The sequence below is a fragment of the Terrapene carolina genome, unplaced genomic scaffold (assembly GCF_002925995.2).
Source record: "Terrapene carolina triunguis isolate 2854851 unplaced genomic scaffold, T_m_triunguis-2.0 Scaffold139, whole genome shotgun sequence".
Lineage (NCBI taxonomy): Eukaryota > Metazoa > Chordata > Testudines > Emydidae > Terrapene > Terrapene triunguis.
In genome coordinates this window covers 15,266,672-15,291,592 of record NW_020664490.1, presented here as the reverse complement: position 1 = coordinate 15,291,592, position 24,921 = coordinate 15,266,672, and the positions used below count along the sequence as shown (strand labels likewise).

Here is a 24,921-nt window from a genome sequence, read left to right as displayed (position 1 = left end):
CAAAGCATTTAAGCAGGTGCTTAACTTTAAGCATGGGAATAATATCATTGAAATCAATAGGACAACTCATGTGTTTAGAATTAGGCATGTTCTTAATGCTTAGCAAAACTGGAGCTTAAATGACCATGAATACTCATCCTCTTGCGTTTCTTTACTATCCCGCCATGAAACTGAGCATTTCAAACTGTCAAGCCAGCACCTTCCCCTAGCACTAAATTCACCTTCATTTTAAAAACAACAAAAAGAGTGGAGTAGCATAATGACAGGTGAAGAGAGATGCAGGCTATGTCTACACTTGAAATGCTACAGTTGCAGTTCTCCTTCGCTGTAGGTAATCCACATAGAAGAATTCTTCCATCCACCTAGTGCTGTCTACAGCAGGGCTTAGGTCAATTTAACTACATCTCTTAGGGGTGTGGATTGTTCATACTCCTGAGAAATGTATCAATGCCAATGTAATTTTTCAGCGTAGACCACCCTTTAGTCTGATTTCCAGTTTGGGCACTAGTTCAATTTACCCTTCAATCCTTACATGATAAGAAGAATACAATTACAGATTAATGTAATAATATGCATCTCGGCATTTCTGATATCTCCCAATATAAATTTTCAATAGGGTTGCCAGGCTCCCTACCTGGCTCTGCGTGGCTCCCCAGTAGCAGCGACATCTCCCTGCTGCTCCTAGGCAGAGGAACAGCCACGGGGGCTCAGTGTGCTGCCCCCACCCCAAGCACTGGCTCTGCAACTCCCATTGGCTGGGAACTATGGACAATGGGAGCTGCGGGGGTGGTGCCTGCAGGCTGAGGCAGCGTGCAGAGCCACTGACTGTGTCTCCGCCTAGGAGCAGCAGGGACATGTCGCCTCTTACAGTGAGCCGCCTGAGGTGAGCACCGCCTGGATCTGGCACCCTGCATCCCCTCCCACGCCCCAACCCCATGCCCTGAGCCCCCTCCTGCACCCAAACTCCCTCCCAGAGCCTGTGCTCCGCAACCCTCCCGCACCCCAACCTCCTCCCGCACTCAAACTCCCTCCCTCCATTGGTAAGTATAACTCTTAGTTAATCGGAATTTTTCACTAACTGGCACCCCCCATTTCCCCCAACATGCCAGATAAAGCTTTTCCTGTACCTTTTTGTTCCTTGCCTTGGATTTGCTGATCAGTGACATGCCTCTTTGCCTGGCTCTACCTAGAGTCTGTAGCCTACAGGAATTTGGACAGAGTGGTACAGACATCGCCGATAGAGACTGCGATCACTGACTATTCCTTTAAATGCAGTCTCATGACTTAGACCTTACTCCACCACATATTAAAGAAGGGGACAGAAGTACATACAGAGCTCCAGCTCAGCCGCACAGGACACAGCAAGGCAATTAAATACAGCTAACGGTGAGTAAACATAAGGAGTTAGAGGTGCTCTCTAGAGCAAAGGGCACAGAAAGAGATTTGTGTAAAATCCTAAACTGAAGCCGGAGTAACTTTTTAAAAAATACACATTTGTATCAAATATTCAGAATCTAAAATGGTGTGTAGAAAACCACTGTCTCATTTCAACAATTTGGAGGGTTGATTTATTTATTGCTTTTTAGGAAACATTCGAAGTAGTTTTAATCTCATACTACTTCAGACCTGATTAAAAAGATGATTCCTCCCCCGCCCCCATAAAAATCCAAAGCGGTGACTCTGTCAGCGATCACAGAGGTCTTTTGCAAACACAACCCCGTTTGCCGGGGAGGTATTCTATCCTGGTATTTGGGAGGGACGCCTTGGCTGCAGACTTTTGCACGCTAAGGTCAAAATTCTCAAGCCTGGTACTCAGTACCACCGCTCCCAATGGAAGTCAATGGGTGCTATGGATGTCCAGCACCTTTGAAAATTGATCACTTTTATTTAGGTACCTAACGATGGCTGTAGCAGCCGATGGATACAGAGCCTGTAAGCACTCAAGGGTCAAAATTGTAGCTTAATAAATATTAAGGAATCAAAATCAGAATTGAACAGGTAGTTAATATGCTGGACAGCTGCTTTTTACACCATGGAGTATGAATCATTTTTTAGTGGGTGCATATCTGGGTCACGTGTATTGTAATGGTCAACCATCAAATGACAGTTGCTATACTGGCTGTGGTCTTGAAGACTGGACATTGTTAGCTGGTGAAAGCACATCAGTGTCCAAAGATATTTTCCTTATGCGTGACATCAATTGGACTGTGCCTTGGTAGGTTTTTTACCAGGATTTATTTCCATGGTAAGTCTCAGCTTAATGAACATGTAAACCAATAGTTCACATGTCATCCATCCCTATCATTTTCTGACTGTTCGCATTGTTAATTACAGGTGTAATTATCTGGGGGAGATATTCCATAGTGTGCCTTCATGTTGCCCCTTGTCTTCACTACGCTCGTTCTGTACTCTTGCTTCTTAACCAGTGGGAGCTGTGACCTCTATGATGAGCTAAAGGAGTTGAAAACTGAATTTGACATCAATCTCTACCAGCGATTAGCAGAACCAGAGAACAGAACTAACTTGATAGTTGCACCAGCAAGTGTGTCCATTTCTTTGGGGCTACTGCAGTTTGGAGCTCAAGGAAACACCTTTATGCAGCTGGAAAATGCTCTTGGATACAACATCCACGGTAATTTGCTCTTTGACAAATTATTTTTTAGCAATAACTGCTTTGCATTATATCATAAATTCACACTACAGCTTCCTTGACTAATGAGAAAGCAATTGCACAATCAAGCTAAACTTCTTTCTAATTAACAAGATCTGTAAGAGTTCATACTGCATTGTTTTTTTCCATATTTGACTGAATTGTAGGAACTGTTCAACCAGCTGATATGTATGTATTCTTCCTACTTCTTTCTGAGCAGTGCTCACTCTTTCTACTGCACTTTAAAACAACTACATTAAAAAAATGAAGATCTGGAAGGAACATGTAACTCCAGCTAAACTAATGTTGGATTCTCAGGATTTTCTTTCCATTTTAACCAAAGATTAATCCTACCACCTGACAATATATCCATAGCTATTTTTCATGATCTGCACACTGGTTATAGAAAACAGATGACTGTCTCATCTTCAAAATTTGTAGCTTATACATACTGTGCCAGCTTTAGAGCGATCGGTATTCTTAAGCATGACATTTATTTTCATCACATGAAGGCAAAAGTTAAAATTTATAGAGATTGCTATGTTGTGTTCTGTAACCTTACTTAGTCATTATTGCCTTTCTGTAAAGTATTGGTATTCAAAAATAACCATTCCAGCTCAATCCAGCTATTATATACAGAAAAAAACCTATATGTGCTATATATTTTCTCTGCCTCTCACACACAGTATCTACAGCACAAATACCCTATCAAACAAAGGTATTACTTGCAATGATGCCATTTTGCTACAATTCAATCAAGTCGTTTTTAACCAATACTCATTTATGTAAGCATTGTACCTTGCTGTTTGCCATACATCTTGCCTCTTAGGGACTTAATTATTGAGAGAGCTTTAGAAAATGGACTAGATAATGAAATTAAGGCAATAGTCCCATCCATATAAAAAGTGACAAATAGCACTAAAGAGGTTTTCCACTGATTGGTGAAACCTATTACTTATTTCAATGCTTTTCTTCCTTCCTTCCGTGCTGTGGATAAAGTTAACAAAATGGAATATCCCTGAGGAAAGGCTGGCATTAGTTTTAGTTGTATACATCACAAACCACATAGGTTTCTGACTTCAGGTAAACTTACTTGTGTTTAATGTGAAAATAAATCAGAATGGCAACTATGACCAATCTGCAGCAACAATGAACTTCCAGAAAGAAAGAAAGAAAGAAAACCTGTTTCCCCAAATGGCATGTTTGGCTAAATCCAGCAGAAATAGATCAAATAAATGTTTTACTTGAGATGAGTAAAACCAACTCACTGACATACATAGCAGATAGAAAACTGCATTCCTCTATTATACTTTGGTGCTAACATTTGTGTAGCTCTGCCTTTAACTATAATGAGGGATGTGGTACAAAAATGCACCAATCTGGCAAAAACTACCTCGATAGCCATCAGTATCCATTGAAAGTTCAATCACTCTTTAGGGAGAATCAGCTTTCCCTGGCTTTAATAACCTCTTTTAATGTTCTGCAGCTTTTCTAATATCTGTTCTAGCACAGGCTGTTTGAGCAAAATAATGTCTAAAGATTTGTCTGTCTGAATAATAAATATCAAATAAAATATTTGAAAGCAGTTTTGAACTAGCCTCCAAGTAAAAATTCAGAACTTTGGTTAGCTAAGATTGTTGTTGTTACTAAGGTTACAAGCTGAGGATACTGTATCTCATATAACATCTGCTTCTTATTTTACCATCTTTGAGTTCTTACATCCACATCGGAGCTTGCCAAACACTAGTATACTAATGCAAAACACATGAGAAAGGCACTTTACACCTAAAAAATATCTGATTCTTCTTGACATCTGTTCAAGGAGTTCAATATTTTTCCCTTAAAGAGTAACAGAGCTAAGTTTTAACACTAAGCTGTATTAGTCTTCATGCAGGTTATTAAAGGGACACCATTAGGTTAAAAATCATGTACTGGATTCTCGGGTGGTGTAAACTGGCCAATTTGGAATTTGGCCCCATATACTTAAAATGTCCTCACTGAGAGGCAGAAGGATCCTGTTCATAGGACATAGGTTTGGCAATCAGGAGAATTAGGTTCTATTCCTGATTCTGCTATTAACTTGCTGTCTGATCTGTGGCAAGTCACTTCAGCTGTCTATGCCTGTGTTTCTCCTCCCACCCTTTGTCATGTCCAGTTAGATTGAAGCTCTTTGAGACAGGGATTGCTTATTATGTGTTTGTAGTTGTGCCTAGCACAATGGGGCCCTTATTTCCATTGGGTCTCTAGGCACTGCTATACCACAATGAAATAAAATAATAATAATAAACACCACCTCTGCTTATTAAAATGGGAAGAATATTTTGAAAAATCTACTTTGCTTTTCCCCATTTATGCTGTTTGTTTCCTGTTTGGATTTCTCCCCCTTTGAAAAGTGGTAAAGAAGCTAGTAATGTTCATTTTTGTTTGTAGTTAATTCAAGCCAATCACTGTCCCAGGTTCTCCTGCACTAGCAAAGTGCTGCTGTGTTTAAGTTGCAAACACTTCAGGGGGATTTTAATCCAGTTACAAAATAAAAACCTGTTTCAATTAGAATTTGTTAACAGAGAATTTCATTGACACATTTCTAGTGGTTTTAGATTCTGTAATAATAAATTTAAGCAAAATCTCTGTATAAAGTCAAATTGGACATGCCAGTGTCCTGCTAAGTGTATTTTAGGTTTATGCAAGTTGATTTTGTGTGTTAAGCCCAAGGGGGAGCTTGTCTCCCAGGATCTCTCCTTTTCTTTATACGGGGTAGGCTGGGTATCACCACTTCTGCAGCATCCTTCTCCTCTACCCCTGACTCCACAGAGGACACTCCACAGGGTCTTGGGCTGTTGTATGGGGCAGAAGAAGGTTGGGCACATCATCGCCCTCCCTTAACTCCATGGAGAAATCAGTGCAGCTCAAAGCCCCCCTCCCTGTTGCAGTGGACACCCTCCCACTTTCAGAAGGGATTCTGGAAACAGCTGCTGGCAGAGGAAGTGTTGGCACCATGTCTCCATTTGAGGGGAGAGCAGGAGGTCCCAGAGCCAATGTAGAGGCAAAGGGCTTCTTTAAGGACAGTGCTGTGCTTCCAGCACAATCCCAAAATCTGAGATTCAAGGACATCAATCATGTGTGTGCGTCCTCTCAACAGAATGATTTAGGGAAAATTCCAGAAGGGGAAGCTCCAGAGTTTTCCCTACCCCAACATTCCTCTTACAGATAAAATGAAGCTTAGTGGATTGTATTTTAATGCTTCTAATAACACCCTTGTTCTTATAGATTTTAGATGAATTTAGATGCAAAGTAGTATTGTATTTTAAGACTTCAAAAACTTTATGGTGACCAAACCAAAACCAAGAATGTATAAAAGAAGGGTTACTTATTGAAAACTGTTGTTCTTCGAGAGTTGCCTCTATGCCTTCACATTTATCTAGTGCCTCTAGTGTCGAGCTCCAGAACTGTACAATAAAGCCATGTCCACAGGTGGTGCAGTAGCACTCTCCTATTAGAATGACATCATAGGCTCCATCTTTAAAAGGAAGTGCACCTCCCTGACAACCTTAGTTCCTTCTCCCTAACCTGCGGAGTCCTGAAATACAAAGAACGCTGAGACAAATGGGAGGGTGGGTTGGTAGTGTGACTGCACAGAGGCAACTCTTAAAGAACCGCAGTTACTAACTTTCTTCTTTGAGAGCCTCTGTGAATTCCCACGAATGGGAGTTTAGCAAGTGGTGCCACCATCAGAGGACAGCGGGCAAGGAATTCTAGGAAAAAGCAGACTGCAACACCGCCTTACCACACAAGCATTGCCGCGCGATACCAAGTCCAACGACTAGGGCTTAGTGAAAGTGTGTCAGAACTACATGTAGCTGCTTTGTAAATCTCTACAATAGGAACCTAGCTCAGAAAAGCTACAGAGGCAACTGTGGCCCTAGTCAAGTGTACTGGTTTTCTGGCGAAGTAGTAACAACGTCCAATACGTCTCTTAATCAAGTGGGAAAGAGCTTGTTACTAATAGGCTCCCCCTTATACCTCTCCCCAAAGGCAACAAATAATCTGTTTGATCTTCCAGTGGGCTTAGTCCCACCCAGGTAATAATAGAGATAGATGCAAAAAGAGACTTGTGCTGTTAGATGTCAAAAGATGTTTATACTTAAGTATAAACAGGACTCCCCTGGCTGAGCATGACATTTTGATTAAAAGCCTACAAACAATATAAAATGAACATGGCACATATTAAATGGATTAAAACCTGGCTAACTGCTAGGTCTCAAAATGTAAATGTAAACAGGGAATCATCACTGAGCAGATGTGTTACCATTGGGGGCCCCACAGAGATTGGTTCTTGGCCCTACACTATTTGATATTTTTATCAATGATGTGGAAGAAAACAAAGTTTGAATTGATAAAGTTTGCAATGACACAAAAATTGTGGGAGGACAGATCACTGGTACAGAGCAATCTGGCTTTGCTTGTGTCCATCTTACCAAGCAAACAATGTAAGTTTTAATATGGCTAAATGTAAATGCATCTATCTAGGAGCAAAGACTGTGAGTTGTGTTTACCAGGTGGGGGACTCCATCCTGGAAAGCAGTGACTATAAATACATCAGAGGAATAAATACCATGGGGAGAGAGGAGTTATTTAAGTTATGCAGCAATGTTGACAAGAATAAATGGATATAACAAGTTTAGGATTGAAATTAGACAATGATTTCAAAATACCAGAGGAGTAAAGTTCTGCAACAGCCTTCCAAGGGGAGCAGTGGGGACAAAAAACCTAACTGGCTTCAAGACTGAGCTTGATACGTTTATGGAGAGGACGGTATGATGAGACTGCCCACAATGGCATGTAATCTGTGACTGCTATTAGCAAATATCTCCAGTGGCTGGCGATGGGACACTAGATGCGGAGGGCTCCGAGCTACTTCAAAGAATTCTTTCCCAGGTGTCTGGCTGGTGGGTCTTGTCCACATGCTCAGGGTCTGATTGTCACATTTGAGGTCCAGTAGGAATTTTCCCCCAGGTCAAAATGGAAGAGACCCAGTGAAGTTTTTGCCTTCCTCTGCCGCATGGGGCACAGGTCACTTGCAAGTTTAAACTAGAGTAAATGGTGGATTCTCTGTAACTTGAAATCTTTAAATCATGATTTGAGGACTTCAGTAACTCAACCACAGGTTATGGGTCTATCACAGGAGTGGGTAGGTGAGGTTCTGTGGCCTGCAATGTGCAGGAGGTCAGATTAGATGATCACCATGGTCCCTTCTGGCCTTAAAGTCTATGAGACTGAAAAAGAATTGTGGGTTGTGGTGGATAAACCACTGAACATGAGCTCCCAGTGCAAAGCTGTGGCCAAAAGGGCTGATGGAGGAACTAACAATAAAAAGAGAGTTCTGTTTAGGTCTCTGGCAGCAGAGAAGGAACTGAGATGGATGGGGGATGCACTATCTTATATAGATGGAGCCAAAGATGTCATGTTAGCACAAGCACTACTGTATTTCCCCACCTCTCCTCCCACAAGTGGCTACAGCTATGTTATACAGTTTGGCAGCTCAACTCTCACAGCAGAAGACATAAGTGGGGATACACAGCGGCCCCCAAAGAAGAAGAGTATTTTTTTAAAACAAGAGCAAATAGAATGTGATGTAAGGTCAACTACTTAGTGCAGCCACAATATAGCAATTTCCAAGGTAATGTCTATCATACAGCTGTAAGTAGTAACACTACAGAGCTTGGGTTAAATACACAGAGAGGCTTTTTTTTCCCTCTGAATTTAATCAGTGTTTTGAATTCTCTTCAACTTCCTATGGAAAAGATGGGCAGTTACCTGAACAGCCAGGGCACCTGCACGTACACATAGATTAGATCTGTAGTTACAGTGATTCTCGCTCACATGCACAGAGTGAAAATAATAGCCAAATTTAACATTAGGAAGAAAATTTCCACCAGGGCATATTGGAAGGTACCTCTTAGGCTTTCTTCACTTTCCTCTGGAGCAGCGAGCAGGGTTCATCCCTTAGAATTAAGTGATCATGGCCACACAGTCATTTTCCTGTGATTGCAGTGAGGGAGGAGCTAACATTGGTGGACCTTTGTTCTTTCTATTAATGTCATCTGTGTTTTGCTACAGAAAGCTCTCGGTATGTACAACGTACTGCAGAGTATCCCTAGGCAATAGTCTCTGCCTCACTAATAGTTTCACATACTTGAATTTTGAATTACTTTACATTGTTGTAGCATCCAGAGGGCCCAATCAGCATTGACACCCTATTATATTAACTGCTGTTGCAATCACATAGGAAGAAATGGTCCATTGCTATTTGTTAAGTGCTGACAATTTTCTCGGCAATGAATTATCATTAACACTTTATTTTTGCTATTTTAAGTTCAACATGAGAATTACAGCATGGAATTTTTCTCCGGTCTGGCAGATCCAAAAGTGCAGGACTTCTTGCATACCGGATACGAAGAAGTGACCAACTCTAGCCAAGGCCCTGTGGTTCAGCTGGCATGTGCCCTATTTGTGCAAGCTGGAGTTCACCTGTCTCCTGACTTCATTGAACATACTGCACTCTGGGCAAACAGCAGCCTGCAAAAAATCAACTTCAGTGAGCCTAACAGCACTGCTGCACAGATAAATGAATGGGTTACCGGTAACACTGAAGGTAAAATAACTAATAGAGATGATTATGTAGGACCCAACTGTACTAATAAAAACTGTACAGATACCAGCAGTTAGCACTCTACATACCAAATGTAGTAATGTTTAGTCTATGCTCTCTACAGAAAGGCATAGTTTAGCGGTCTTGAACACAAGACTGGGAACCAGGAATGTCCGTTCTCTAATCACAACTCTGATATTGCCTCACCGCATAACCTTGGGCAAGACTGCAGTAAGTCTAGGTACCTAAGTAAAGGATTATGGGATCAACCCCTTAACCAGTCTGCCTTAGTCCCTTGCTTTGTAAAATGGGGCTAATATCAACAACCTCGCAGGGATGTTCTAAGAATAATTAGCTAGAGCCAAATTCTCCCAGCTATCACTGAGTGTAGTATTCACCACAATGAATACTTCCAGTAAACTCAGTAGTAGGTGTTTTGTAGTATTGACCCATTAGTTTGTACAGCGAAAATAGAAGATGAAATTAGCTAACTTTATTCCTTTACATGACCAGGAAGTTTAATGAAACGAAATCCAATCTTAATGAAAAATTGACTGTAAGCCATTAGAATCACTGGGCCAAATTAATCACTGGTTCATGCCACTGATTTTGCACAAGTTATACTAGGAATGGATTTGGCCATCAACTTGATTAGCAGATAACTAATGTGATTTTAAACATGCATGTTGAAGTTGATACTAGTTGCTCTTGAAAAGTCTCCTCTATCTTCCTCAACAGAACTATAATAGGACCTTATGATAGAAATTGATTGCTCAAGGAAACATTGTTGACAATGTCAACTCGCACTTTGATAAAATTTTCCTATATTTTTTGATACTGCCAATGGCTTTCATAGTAGGGAGGTGAATAAAATGGCAAGATCAGTTAGAAAACTTCACACTAGAGCCCTTATTTCATGGCAAAGAGGACACAACCATGCCCAAGGCCTCTTTTCTATCATTGACACTACCAGAGTCTCTGGGCATAATTTCACGTTCAACTTATTGCACATAGATTTAGCCACACTTTTTTCATTACTGCTAGACGCAGTTATGCAGTCATTTAAGACTCTTAAAATTTATCCTTCTTAGAGATTTTAAGGTCAGAAGGGACCATCATGACCATCTAGTCTGACCTCCTGCACATTGCAGGCCACACAACCTCACCCACCCACTTCTGTAATAGATCCCTAACCTCTGGCTGAATTACTGAAGTCCTCAAATCTTGACTTAAAGATTTCAAGTTACAGAGACTCCAACATTTATTCTAGTTCAAACCAGCAAGTGACCCAGGCCCCAAGCTGCAGATAAAGGTGAAAAACCTCCTAAGTCTCTGCCAAGAAAAAGTAAGGGATACACTAATTTTCTGAGCTCAAATATGAACAAAAGTATGAAACGGATGTCAGCCTGACCCTATTTGTTGCAGGTAGAATGCTCTCCTCTGTGACTTGGCCACTTTTGTAGCACATCAGGACAAAAGGATTCAGAAGAGTTTGAAAAAAATAATCTGATAATTTGGTCCTATGTATAATGTCACTTAAAAAAATGAGAGAGAGAGAGAGAGAGAGATGCAGGATTAGTGTGTGTGTGTGTATGTATATGTGTATATATATATATATATATATATATATTCTTCTCCTTTTCTTATGCAGGTGGAGAAGCAGACTGCATACATCTGGATACAGTTGGTTCACCACTTACTCAGATGGCTGTGGTGAGCACCATGTACTTCAAAAGCATGTGGCAAAAGAAATTCTCTTTCACAGATACTCAGTCCTTGCCTTTTACCACTGCGGAGGGCATCACCCTGAAAGTGCCCACAATGTACCACACGGCTGAAGTCAATTATGGTAACTACTTTTCATGCCATGTCTGACATATGAAACAATATTGTAAACTACATACATTTTTAATTTATTTACTTCCAGCACTGCCTGCAATGTGCTAGGTGCTGCACAAACATGGAGGAAAGCACTTTGGAAAAACACCAAAATATAATAGCTCAGAAATAGACCTTTTCTCTGACATATAAAACCTGTGGGTGTATTATGCTTCTATCCAAACTTCTCCTGAGATAGATACTGTAGTTTAATGATGATTGAAGACGAAAGTAGGAGCCAGTAATGCCCTACAGTATCATAGGCTTGAACATGAGATCTTGTTTTAGGTCTCAAACCTGCCCTCGCTGAAGTAAATAGCAAAACTCCGCTGACTTCAGTGGGAGCAGGATTGGACTCTCATTGAGAGATGGAATGTTGAGCAGAACACTGGGATTTTTCCCTGCTCAATCTGAAAAGCGTGGGATCTCTTCACCTGGAGAGCCATTTGAGGATGACAGAAAGGACAGTTGATATTTTAACATCTCCTGGATAGAAAAGTGTCATTAACAGTGCAGCACCCTCTCTCGTGCATATTGCAAAGGCTACACTGGGTCGGAATCTAAATCCTACTGCTGTACTGGAACCCATGATTTTCAGAACTAATGAGCACTACCTTACTGACATTTTGTAATGATATGCAGCAAATTACTTATATAAACATTATGGTTACACCCCAGTATTTGTGAGACTGCAAATAGAACGAATAAAGAACAGGAGTACTTGTGGCACCTTAGAGACTAACAAATTAGGTGCCACAAGTACTCCTGTTCTTTTTGCAGATACAGACTAACACGGCTGCTACTCTGAAACCTGTCAAAATAGAACGAATGATCATTGAGTCAAAAAAACCCAAACACCTCTACTCTTAAAGCACCAGCTGCTATATTTAATGCCTTCTCTGTGCTGACCACTGCAGTTGTTGTTCTTGGACATGCCATTATTCCATTGGAACACTGGCTCCTTAAAGGAGGTTTAGCAGGGCTGTGATATTGTACTGCAAAAAGTTTGATATGCATGTATGTGATGCAGTCAGCAACTAGTTAATATTAATGACACCTACATTAATGGATGCTGTACCCTGTTCCCTAACCAATTATTCATTTGAAAGTCCATTAAGTTGTATCCTTTTTTGTGGTTATAGGTTTAAAGATTTTTGTCTGAATTTGACAGGTTTTAAAAGCTTTGTAGTTCAATAAAGCTGTGTGCTTCTTGAAAGCAGCTTAACCTGTGCTATTGATTTGGGTGTATGGATGAGCGCATTGGGCAAAGTACTTCTCAATGAGTCAAACAGGAGCTGCTTTTTCTTTTCATTTTTTTTTTTCTAGTGTAGTTCTGCTGAAAGGTGCTACATTGAAAGAGCTGGAGAATGAAGTCATCTATTTATTCAAAAACCGCTGTCGTAAGACCAGTCACATTGTAAACTCACGCACTCTCACCAAAGTTCCTCAGCCCTGACCCAAAGGGAGTATCATTAGGGTGAGAAGACAGCTCAATCACCATGCTCCACTGGACTGGCCACTGAGAGAGCTATTTGTATTAGCAAATGTGCGATGTGGACACTTGTCTGCTCGGAAGTGGATTGAGACCATTAACTCAGTTCACGTGAGCCAGTGATCTTCATTTATTAACAACCTGGTCTGTATTCAAGCCACTGACTTAGTGGTGAAAGGCTCTGTATCCTCGTACTAGTGCCTTGAGCCACCTAGTTCCTCAGAACTGCTTTTTTCCCCTTGAGTGATGCCAAGGATTATGTTTTCAAACCCGCAGGTCAGTTCCAGACCGCATCGCTGGAGCGGTTCGGTGTAGCCGAGTTGCCTTATCTGGGGGAGACAGTCAGCATGTTTGTGGTGCTTCCCAGTGATAGGAGGACATCTCTGTCCCAGATTGAGTCACACCTCTCAGCTAAAATCATTACTGTTTGGGCCAACAGCTTAAAGAGAATGAAGATGGATATTTTTCTACCTAGGTAAGTGACACTCTCCTTCTCAAGGGCCTGGCCATCCTCTAACCGTATCTTTTATTGTCAGAGTTGTGTTGTGTACATTATTATAGACATAACCAATGATATAAAGGACATCTGTCCATTTAGTAGGACACTTTCAACTCCAGTCTCCTGATCACATGATCAGCACAGCAAAGCACCCTCTCTCCCTCTTTAGCCAGGAGAGGTGGGCTCGGGAATGCCAAATACTATACGTATCTTATAGACCAGGTATTCTCAAACGTCATTGCACCTCGACCTCCTTCTGACAACAAAAATTACTACACGACCCCAGGAGGGGGGACCAAAGCCTGAGTCCTGCCACCCTGGGGTTTATTTGGGGTACAATAACGCTTTAAAAATATACAAAGGGAAGAAAATTATTTGTGCCCATTCTTGCTTTTTTGCTTCATAAAGAAAACTTTAAGAAAAATTGTCTAAATATTTAAAAGTATTTTACTATGTGTTTTTAATATTAGAAATATTAAATGGCGCTCCAGCAACTATCACCAATCACTGCATTTCTTCTATGTACAGGGCAAGTTCACACTCTCAATCACTCCAGCCCTTCACTATTGCCAGAATTTGCACGTGACCCCAACAGTATTTTTCAAACAAATAGAACGTTAGGATGTGCCATCTGGGTGCAAAAGAGGGAGGGCATTTCCTGGATGTACTTTGCACATCAATCAGCACAGAAAAGCTTTATTACATACCTCCAGAAATACATTCCCCATGCTAATGAAACACCAAAAAATGTTTTGTGCATTAATGTTCTTTTTCCAAGCTAATGTTTTGCAGATGCATTCCTACCTACAACCAAATGTATTACAATTTTTAAAAAAAGAAAGCACAAATGGGGGCAAATGCAAAGTTCATGTATATATTTAAATGAAATCTACTGTGTTAATTTTAGATTCAGAATTCAAAGTCACTTTGACTTAAAAATGGTTTTACCTGCCTTGGGAATTACAGACATGTTTGATCCAACTGAGGCTGATTTTAAAGGTATTTCAGGTAAGATTATTCCCTATATAGGAAATGATCACTCAGTGTATAGATTTATTGTAGATGTTTATATGATATTTGTTTGACTGATTCAAGAGAACTGATCCTTCTGTATTAATTAATTAATTACTTCTGGCTCCATGAAAATTAAAAACAATCCAGATTCCATTGAGCTACTGTAGAATTGAAATTTATTTCAAACTACTGCATTTTAGGTTAAGCAAAATCTGGTGGTGGGGAAAAATGTTTTAGAGATTAAAGCCAGTGAGACAGAACATTGCTGGAATGTGTTTGCTTAGGTGCCGGCTGAAGTCTATAAGGATCGCTGCAGATCAAGCATTTATTACTGGTTCTAAATAGCCATGCCACAGTCAAGTGACATTGGTGTAACAACAACAGGCCTCTTTATTCTGCGTCCTGATGTCACTCACGCAAACAACCTTTACGCATGCCTGTAATCTCGCTTTGTTTCTGTCCTGCAAGCCAACAATCAACATAATACCCAGCCCACAATATCCCAAGACCACATGTTGTTAAGATAGAAACTGACTACCATGTCTCAAAAAACCTGATCTTATTCTACTCACTGGAAAGTTTTATCCTGATTTAATATTAAAAGACTCCATAACTGTCCATGTGCTTTGACTGACATATATCACTTCCAGCAAGGTAAACAATTCCAATTTGGGCACTTGCATTCAAAGACTCTTAAATGGAGATTTTATGGTGAGACTCTCAGCCTTCTAATATGATTCTGGTCAGTGTGTGATTGTCATTAAATGGAGGCATAGCCACAAGAACATCTTCTGATACAGTGGAAACTGCTTTAGAGGAAGTTCCTGGTTGAAGTTTGCTTCCATGGGACAAAGCTCATGGCACAGATTTTGTTTTTTACCTCCTATTAAATTTGAGCATGTGTTCATTATAATGTGATCATTAATTGCACAGAATGCCTTGTTAATTAGAAATGAGGTGTTAATATGCTGACTAAAGTTCACTGATATTTATAATGTGAACTATGTATAACAGCTATTTAGTTAGGATGAGTGCTTAAGGAGGATGAACTACAATGGACCAAGGCATACTGGGGACCTTCTATTGTACTGTTTATGACTTACTCCCATTGTGCTTTTTGATTAAGAAAAATTTGAGTGGCACTTTTTCTCAAATTTTCCCTGTTATATTATTTAAGGGTGTCTTTATTTTCCCTGTCTCCTCCCGCCCGGTATAATTCTGAGTTGACCCACAGGATTAGGCACAAAGGAGAAAAGCAGTGCAATTGACTTTTACCCATAATAATAAACATGGAATGGGGAAGCTACTGTTCTGATAGATACAGAACTATCCTCAGCACTCTAAGTGTCACTTTTCTCAGAGTTCTATTTTGTTTTACCAGTGATTCTTCCTGCTCAACATGTTTTTGTGGGAGTTTCTTTGGATTGCTTAGTTGACCCAGCATTAGTTCATTGTTCCCAACACACTCGGTAGTTGCCATTCATACCAAGAAATCTTACGGACTACTAGAATTAGTGAAAGATTAAACCACTGGTTTGGTCACTTACCAATAGAATTCAGCATTTAATTCAGTGTTATTAATCATGTTTATTACAGTAGTGCCTAAGGACTGACCAAGAATGGGGCCCTGTTGTGCCAGATGCTGTATAAACACTGAGTAGCAGTATCCATATCCTGAAGACCTTACAGTCTAACTGGACAAGATAGACACAGTGTGGGGGAGCGGGTAGAATACACAAGGAGAGTGAACAATGTGATTGTAGCAAAGGGCACTTAGTTCCACCGTTTTGTGGTGGGGAGGGGGAAGAGGGTTAGTTAGGAAAGGAGAAGCTAAGTGGAAAGAAAAGTGAATTGGACAGGGCAGGAGAGAAGGGAGTAAGAGGGACAGGTATGAAGTGAGGGATGGGTAGGAGGAGGGTTAGAGCAAACAGCCAATGAGCACTGGGCAGAGAAAGTCCAGTCAAACCTGTAGAAAGTTTGGTCAATGTCTGAAGGTCCCTGCAGTGGCTGTTCCTGCTCCTGCCAGCTGGAGTCTCTGGATGGTTCCTCTCTGAAGTTTTACCCAAGTGTTGTCTACATGGTGGGTACATGATGGTGAAAGAACAGGAAGGAAGCAAACAAAGACTGTATGCTATCTTATCCCTTAAACCTTGTCCCATGCTTATAAGCTGCATTGCAGTGCAGTTCCTCTCTAGGAAGACAGTGGGCCTGATTCCCATTGCCTTACACATATGCAAAATGATTATTCAGAGAATAGCAGCCAGATTCAGATCTGTTATATCAGTATAACTCTGTAAAAACTCTGTTCATTACACATCTCTGGAGTTACTCCAGATTTACACACTGACATAACAGATCACGATTTAGCCCAATAACTTCTTAAAACAAAATTCTTAAAATAGATGACCAGACAATAGTGGGTTGGTTGCATTTTCAACTAATTCTAGTGTCAAAAGGTTCTTGGCATGAATGATACAAAGGTTAAGTGACTTGTTCAAGGTCACACAGCAAACCATTGGCAGTCAGGGGGACAGAAATCAGTCTCCTATTCTTACTAGCCTTCGGATGTTGTTCTCCATAAAGTAGGCAGATAACTTTTAGACTAGGTTCTCCTCCGTAGTTGTTCATGGCTGCTACTAAGTGAAAAAAAAAAATTCTTTAGGAATCATGACAATGACATTTCCCTGCAGGTGTTCACTTAATTGTTGTAGAGCTGTGACATTTTTTGGCTTTATTTGGTTTTAAATCAATTTTGATGTGCTCATTTATACATGGTAAAATAGCTTGATGTAGATGATACCACAACACTTAATTGCAGCACAGCCCTAACCAGACCTAGAATTTTATGTGGAACCCTATGGTCATGTGGTACTTGACCTATATTTAAGTTATATAGTTATTTAATCTTTTTATAGCTATTGCACTTTCAGGTTTTGACAACCACAAATGTTTAGAACTGTCCAATCAGTGAGTTGTCTGTGGAGATACAGGCTTTATCAGCTGTTAAGCGTTTGTAATACTGGTGAGGCTGCTGAAAAACACTATATGGATCAATTCACCTTTAATAACATTCACAGATTGTAAACCCAGAAGGGACCATTAGATTATCTAGTCTAATCTTCTGTATATCACAGGCCATATAAATTCACTTCATTACTCTGGCACTGAGCCAATAACTTGTCTGAGTATGAAGAATATGTTTCAAACCGTAACAAATACAGTAGAACCTCAGAGTTCTGAACACCAGAGTTACAAACTGAGCAGTCAACCACACACCTTATTTGGAAACGGAAGTACACCATCAGGCAGCAGCAAAGACAAAATAATAATAATAATAATAATTAAAAAAGCATGTACAGTACAGTACTGTGTTAAACGTAAACTACTACAAAAATAAAGGGAAAGCAGCATTTTTCTTCTGCATAGTAAAGTTTCAAAGCCGTATTAAGTCAATGTTCAGCTGTAAACTTTTGAAAGAACGTTTCTTTACCATCATATCAGAGTGATGAACAACCTCCTTTCCCGAAGCATTTGTAGATAATTTATATTGGTAGTAGTGTTCTATAGAAGAACTTCAAACCATGTCTCAAAAAGCTGGGAAAACATTATTATTGCTGTTTCACATATGGGGAAAATGGGGGCATGAAGAAAGTCAAGAGACTTGTCTAAGGTCACACAGCAAGCCAGTGATAAGCAGGGGAACAGAACCCAGATGTCATGCTTCTGTGTCCTGTTCTTGCTAACCACTATCCCACTGCCTCCCAAATGACAAGTGGTTACTTTACTTAGTATTTATATTAGCAAAATATTATTAATTGATTAATTCCTAAACCCCCTTTGTAAGATAAGTCATACTATCCCCATTGTACAGATGGGGAGACAGAGGCACAGGCCCACAAAGTGACTTGCCCAATGCTACACGGTGTCAGAGTCAGGATTAGAAGTCACACTTTTCCAATGCCCAAGCCCACGCTCATTCCTCCAGACCACCTCCCTACAACACATTTACACTGTAAACAGACAAGCAGAGTAAATCAAATCTCACCATGCAGGCAAGTTTCTCTTCCCCACCATCTTTTTGAAGAAAATGTATTTTAACATCATGGAGGAAAGAGATCAGTGGAAGACATCTGTGACAAAAGGAAAGGTTAGAATCATAGAATATCAGGGTTGGAAGGGACCTCAGGAGGTCATCTAGTCCAACCCCCTGCTCAAAGCAGGACCAATCCCCAGACAGATTTTTGCCCCCAATCCCTAAATGGCCCCCTCAAGGATTGAACTCACAACCCTGGGTGACCCAGGCTAGATTGTAGTCAGCAGGTTATTACTTTACATTATTGCAGCAAAGTACCTGGAAAACTAACCAGTCCATAAAAACTGGACTAATTTTACAAAGTAATTGAACTTTTTTTTTTTAGTTAATGCCATTTTGTGAATAGTTTACAATAATTAAAATTAAATGAGAGAAAAGGTTAAAGGAGAGATTGCAGTGTTTACAACCAGCATTTGTTTTTGGTAGAAATAAGTGCCATTTGTTGGAAATATTCTGATGTGTGCTGCTGTTTGTCTAGCAGCGTTAGAAACAATACCTGCAATTAGTAACTCCACAAACTGATCGCATTGTGAACAGTGCTGGTAAAAGTGTATTAAGAATTCTAACTGCAGGTCATTCTGTAAATTCTGAATGTCCTAAGAAGTCACCAATGAACTACACAGGTTAAAGGGTTTTGACAGCAGTGGAGATGTGTTTATTTTGATCATTATTGATCATTATTCCGAAATTGTCTTTGAAAATTCTTTCTATTTACAGACATTTTTGGTTAAGATAAAATGCATTATCTGTTCTCTTTAATATCCAATACATCCTATCAGAGCGAGGCAAGAGGAATTAACTAACTGGTCTAAATTCAGCTCTGAATTTAATAATTTAAACAAAAACTGTCCTACCTGCCCTGGATTAAATGTCTGGTATCTACAGGATTTTAGGAGTTACGATACTATGAGAATGAGAAAAGCTAAGATAGAAGTGGCTCAATTTTTTTTCAACTGGGTTGTGTTGATTTTACAATGACAAACAAATAACTATTAATACTTACTTTTGGTTGGTTTGTTAGAACAAGGCGGGCTTTACATTTCAGAAGCTATTCATAAAGCAAAGATTGAAGTGACAGAAGAAGGTACGAAAGCATCAGGAGCTACAGGTAAATCAGACATACAAACTTCAGTAATGTTTTGCATCTGAGCCATATCATAGCAGCAACAAATATTATAATTAAAGGCCCTGATTTAACAAGGAATTTACACATGCTTAAATCCATCCCTATTCAGCCAGGCACACAAGAATGTGCTTTATTGAAGCCCCATTAACTCCAAAGTTAAACATACCTCTATGTGCTTTGATGAAGAAAAGAAATGTTTAAGAAACCATTTCCATTCTACCTCCTATTTTCAGTTGCTCATAACTTTCTTAAAACATTTTCCTTTTCAAGTTTAGTCTCAGAACATGGGATAGTCCGAGAAAAACCCAACCACCTATTTTTCAGATTAGCAAGCGTTGAACTACCAGCACCCAAAAACATCTTTTTTTTATTCAAACCTTCTATTATGCTCAAGTAACTTTACTGAAAGGCAATTGACACAGGCGTCATTTGCTGTGGGGCAAGGAGCATCGTTACTGCCTCCTCCACCCCTATTTTTAATAGGTCAATATATTCCATTATGTCTTCTATTCCCCTCCTTCCCCCCAACTTTGCAGGATATAATATAATCATGTATAATGTTCTATGTGCTGATACAACATTGTCACTCTCTCCCAATTTTTCTGAGATGATGCCCCTGGCAACTGACCTTTCACGCTTGGCTTACAGAGCCAGTGTTTTGAGGAAAGCACTACAATAATGTTAAAGTTAAGGACGCGAAGTAAGTGATTCTAAGTCGCTCTAAGATACGTCTACTTCAGCTACGCTATTCTCGTAGCTGAAGTTGCGTATCTTAGATCGATTTCCTCCCCCCCCCCCCCCAGTGTAGACCAGGCCCCTGTATCTAGTGCTAAGCATTGCTCAACCACACTTAAGGATCTGGCTCAATATGTCTGTGGTAGCATTATTTTGATGCTAGTGTCCATATGCACACTATATAATTAACTTTGCTGTGGAGACAAAGATTCAGTTCCTTGACTTAAATTCTCATCCTTATTGGTAAACTAACATACCTGTAATGTTTCCAATAAAATCCCCTATAGAAGATAGAAGTCATCCTATAATGTTTACATATCAAAGACTAAATATAACTGCAATCAGCAGACATATCACCCGGTCCTAGTCCCACTGAAGTCAATGACAGAAGTTCCATTAATTTCAGCAGGAGCAGGCCCACTAAAAAGAACTGCTTTTCAGAAATAGAGATGGTGTTCAGGAAGGGCTGGAAGAGTAAGAAGATAATCTGTCATAGAATCATAGAAATATAGGGCTGGAGGGACCTCAAGAAGTCATCAAATTCACCCCCCTGCACTGTGGCACAATCAATTATACTTACACTATCCCTTGACAGGCATTTGTCCAGCTGGTTTTTAAAAGCTCCAATGATGGCGAGTCCATAACCTTCTTTGGAAGCGTATTCCAGAGTTTAACTGCCCTTAAAGTTAGAGTATTTCCTAATATCTAACCTAAATCTCCTTGACTGCTGATTAAGTCCATTACTTTTTATCCTACCTTCAGTGAATATGGATAACAACTGTTCATTGTTCTCTTAACAACCCTTAACATACTTGAAGATTTATCAGGTTCGCCCTCAGTCTTCTTTTCTCAAGACTACATGTGCCCCCCCAGCCCCTTTTTAAACTTTTCTTCATAAGTCACATTTTCTAAACCTTTCACCATTTTTGCTGCTCTCCTCTACACTCTGCCATTTGTCCACATATATCCTCATGTGGTGTGTAGAATGGGACGCAGTACTCCAGCTGAGGCCTCACCAGTGCCAATTACTTCTTGTGTCTTACTTACAACACTCTAGTTAATACGCACCAGAATATTAGTCTTTTCTGCAGCTGCATCACATGGCTGACTCTCATCCAATTTGTCATGAATTATAACCCTCAGATCTTTTTCAGCAGTACTATCACCTACCCAATTATTCCCCATGTTGTAGTTGTGCTACAACTACATTTGATTTTTCAAATGTGGAGGCAGCAGAGAGCAAACGGGCCAGTACCAGAATATTTGTAAACTTAGCACTGCACATATTCAGGGTAGTGCCATCTGCTTTCCTTGGCTCTCTCTACTGTCCCAAATGTGGTCAGCTTGATAGTGTTTTTGCCATTGTTCTTTTCTATCACGATGTCTTCTACCTGGTTAACTTTCTCTTTAGCCAACCAAGGTGTTCTCTTCTCTTCTTCCTGTACTCCATTGCTAGAGCAGTCACGGCTGGTTTTAACATGTTTATAGCTATATGCGATTGTACAAGATCTGGTTACTTAAAACCGTGGAACATCTCGTCATACATTTTATTGCAAAGAAAAATTTGGAAATAATTAGATTGTGGGAGAAAAGGAAATCATTCTAATCAAACTAGATTTGTAAACTATTTTTAATATATATCTTGGATTAAAATTATTTTTGGCAAATGGTTTTATCCTAAAAAGCCTACAAATGTGTTAATTTTTAGTCAGTGTATTAGTTACACTACCTAGCTACCTAGAAATGCATTTGGGCAATTATTAGGGCTGTCAAGCGATTAAAAAAATTGATTGCGATTAATCAGGCTGTTAAACAATAATAGAATACCATTTATTTAAATATTTTTGGATGTTTTCTATATTTTCAAATATATTTCAATTACAACACAGAATACAAAGTGTACAGTGCTCACTTTATATTTTTATTACAAATATTGGCACTGTAAAAAAAAAAAGATACTATTTTTCAACTCCTCCATTACTGTAGTCCAATCTCTATCATGAAAGTTGAACGAACGAATGTAGAATTATGTAAAAAAAACTGCATTCAAAAATAAAAACAATATAAAACTTTAGAGCAGGGGTGGGCAAACTTTTTGGCCCGAGGGTCACATCTGGGTATGGAAGTTGTATGGCGAACCATGAATGCTCACAAAATTGGGGGTTGGGGTGTGGGAGGGGAAGAGAACTCTGGCTGGGTATGCAGGCTCTGGGGTGGGGCCAGAAATGAGTTCAGGGTGCAGAAGGGGGCTCTGGGGTGGGACAGGGGGTTGAGATGGGGGGGGTGCAGGCTCCAGCTGGGAGTGCAAGCTCTGGGGTGGGGGGGGTGCAGGAGGGTGCTCTGGGCTGGGACCAAGGGGTTAGGAGGGCGGGAGGTGGATCAGAGCTGAAGCAGGGGATTGGGGGGAAGAAGGGGTTCAGAGGTGCAGGCTCCGGATGGCACTTACCTCAAGCAGCTCCAGGAAGCAGCGGCATGTCCCCCCCTCCGGCTCCTAAACAGAGGCTCGGCCAGGCAGCTCTGCACACTGCCCCGTCCACATGTGCCACCCCTGCAACTCCCATTGGCTGTAGTTCCCAGCCAATGGGAGTTGTGGGGCAGTGCTTGGGGCAGGGGCAGCCAGTGGAGGGACATGCCCCTGCTTCTGGGAGCCATGCAGAGTCATGGCATGTGTGGAGCAGACAAGCCCCCAACCCTGCTCCCTGGCTGGAGTGCCGGAGCAGGGCAAGCCTCCAACCCTGCTCGCCAGCGGGAGCTCGAGGGCCAGATTAAAATGTCTGAAGGGCCGGATACAGCCCCTGGGCCATTGTTTGCCCACCCCTGCTTTAGAGCCTACAAGTCCACTCAGTCCTACTTCTTGGTCAGCCAATCACTCAGACAAACAAAGTTGGTTACAATTTGCAGGAGATAATGCTGCCTGCTTCTTGTTTACAATGTCACTTGAAAGTGAGAACAAGCGTTCGCATGGCACTATTGTAGCCAGCATTGCAAGATATTTACGTGCTAGATGCGCTAAAAATTCATATGTCCCTTCATGCTTCAACACCATTCCAGAGGACATGCGTCCATGATGATGATGGGTTCTGCTCAATAATGATCCAAAGCAGAGCGGACCAACGCATGTTCGTTTTCATCATCTCAGTCATGCCACCAGCAGGTGGTTGATTTTTCTTTTTTGGTGTTTTGGGTTCTGTAGTTTCCGCATCTGAATGTTGCTCTTTTAAGACTTCTGAAAGCATTCCCCACACCTCGTCCCTCTCAGATTCTGGATGGCACTTCAGATTCTTAAACCTTGGGTCGAGTGCTATAGCTATTTTTAGAAATCTCACATTAGTACCTTCTTTGCGTTTTGTCAAATCTGCAGTGAAAGTGTTCTGGGTCATTATCTGAGACTGCTATAACATGAAATATGTGTCAGAATGTGGGTAAAACAGAACAGGAGATATACAATTCTCCCCCAAGTTCAGTCACAAATTTAATTAATGCATTTTTTTTAAACAAGCATCAGAATGGTGACTGAAGCATGAAGGGGCATATGAATATTTAGCATATCTGGAACGTAAATACCTTGCAATGCCCACTACCAAAGTGCCATGCAGACGCCTGTTCTCACTTTCAGGTGACGTAAATAGAAGCAGGCAGCAGCATCTCCCATAAATGTAAACAAACTTGTTTTTCTTAGCAATTGGTTGAACAAGAAGTAGGACCTGAGTGGAGGTGTAGGCTCTAAAGTTTTACATTGTTTTGTTTTTGAGTGCAGTTATGTAACAAAGTTACACTTTCATGATACAGATATTGCACTATAGTACTTGTATGAGGTGAATTGAAAAATACTATTTCATTTTTACAGGGAAAATATTTGTAATAAAAATACTATAAAGTGAGTACTGTATACTGTATTCTGTGTTGTAATAGAAATCAATATATTTGAAAGTGTAGAAAAACATCCAAAATATTTAATAAATTTCAATTGGCATTCTATTGTTTAACAGTGCGATTAATCACAATTAATTTTTTTGAGTTAATCACATGAGTTAACTGCAATTGACAGCCCTAGCAATATTTAAACAGGGTTTTTATTTTTATAACTTTAAAAATGTAAGTTAAATAGTAAGAAAATAACTGCAGAGAGGTAGCAGTCTTGTAGTTCAGACACTGCATTGGGATTCAGGAGATTAAGGTTCAATTCAGGAGTCTGCCATAAGCTTCCGGTGTGATCTCAGGCTGATCACTTCATCTCTCTGTGCCTGTTTTTCCCATCTGCAAAAGGGGGATAATGTGTGTCATTTGTCAACTTACTGTAAACTCTGTCTCTATGCATAGATGGTTATGAACAGGGCAAGTGGTGCAGTCGTGTCTTGACCAGGCATTAGTACTATCAATGAAAAAAAATATCAGTGGTGAGTCTTAAAACTCAAAAGCAAGCAGGCGTAATTACTCAGTGAGCAGACAGCACTGCATTACCTATGTAATTCATCCTTGCAAATTTACTTGCTCGTTCACTTGGGGAGATTTTTTTCTGCTGGGTTAAACAAACATTACATATATTTTTATCACAGTAAGGGCAGATGAATAATTTGGTGGTTAGGGTAGTAAAAATCTCTGTTTTAGGAGGGTGCTCTGTCGAAGCGAAGGCAAAACAAACTGACACGTGAATGTTTTCTCTCTCTTGCATTGCAGCTATGGTGCTATTAAAAAGATCTCGAACTCCTATTTTCAAAGCAGACAGACCTTTTATCTTTTTCCTAAGGCACGCCAATACAGGTACACAATTCATTTATTCAGTAG

The 24,921-nt window shown here is 40.3% G+C and overlaps 1 protein-coding gene across 1 annotated transcript; it reads left to right on the top strand.

The window, feature by feature from the left end:
• Positions 1-1,294: 1,294 nt before the first annotated feature.
• Positions 1,295-24,921, top strand: SERPINE3 (serpin family E member 3). The gene is given in 9 exon segments (XM_026653419.1): positions 1,295-1,386; positions 2,335-2,632; positions 9,069-9,302; positions 10,951-11,148; positions 12,946-13,144; positions 14,076-14,176; positions 19,297-19,383; positions 24,814-24,898; positions 24,900-24,921. Coding segments are annotated over 8 exon segments (1,185 nt in total). The 5' UTR covers positions 1,295-1,386; positions 2,335-2,373.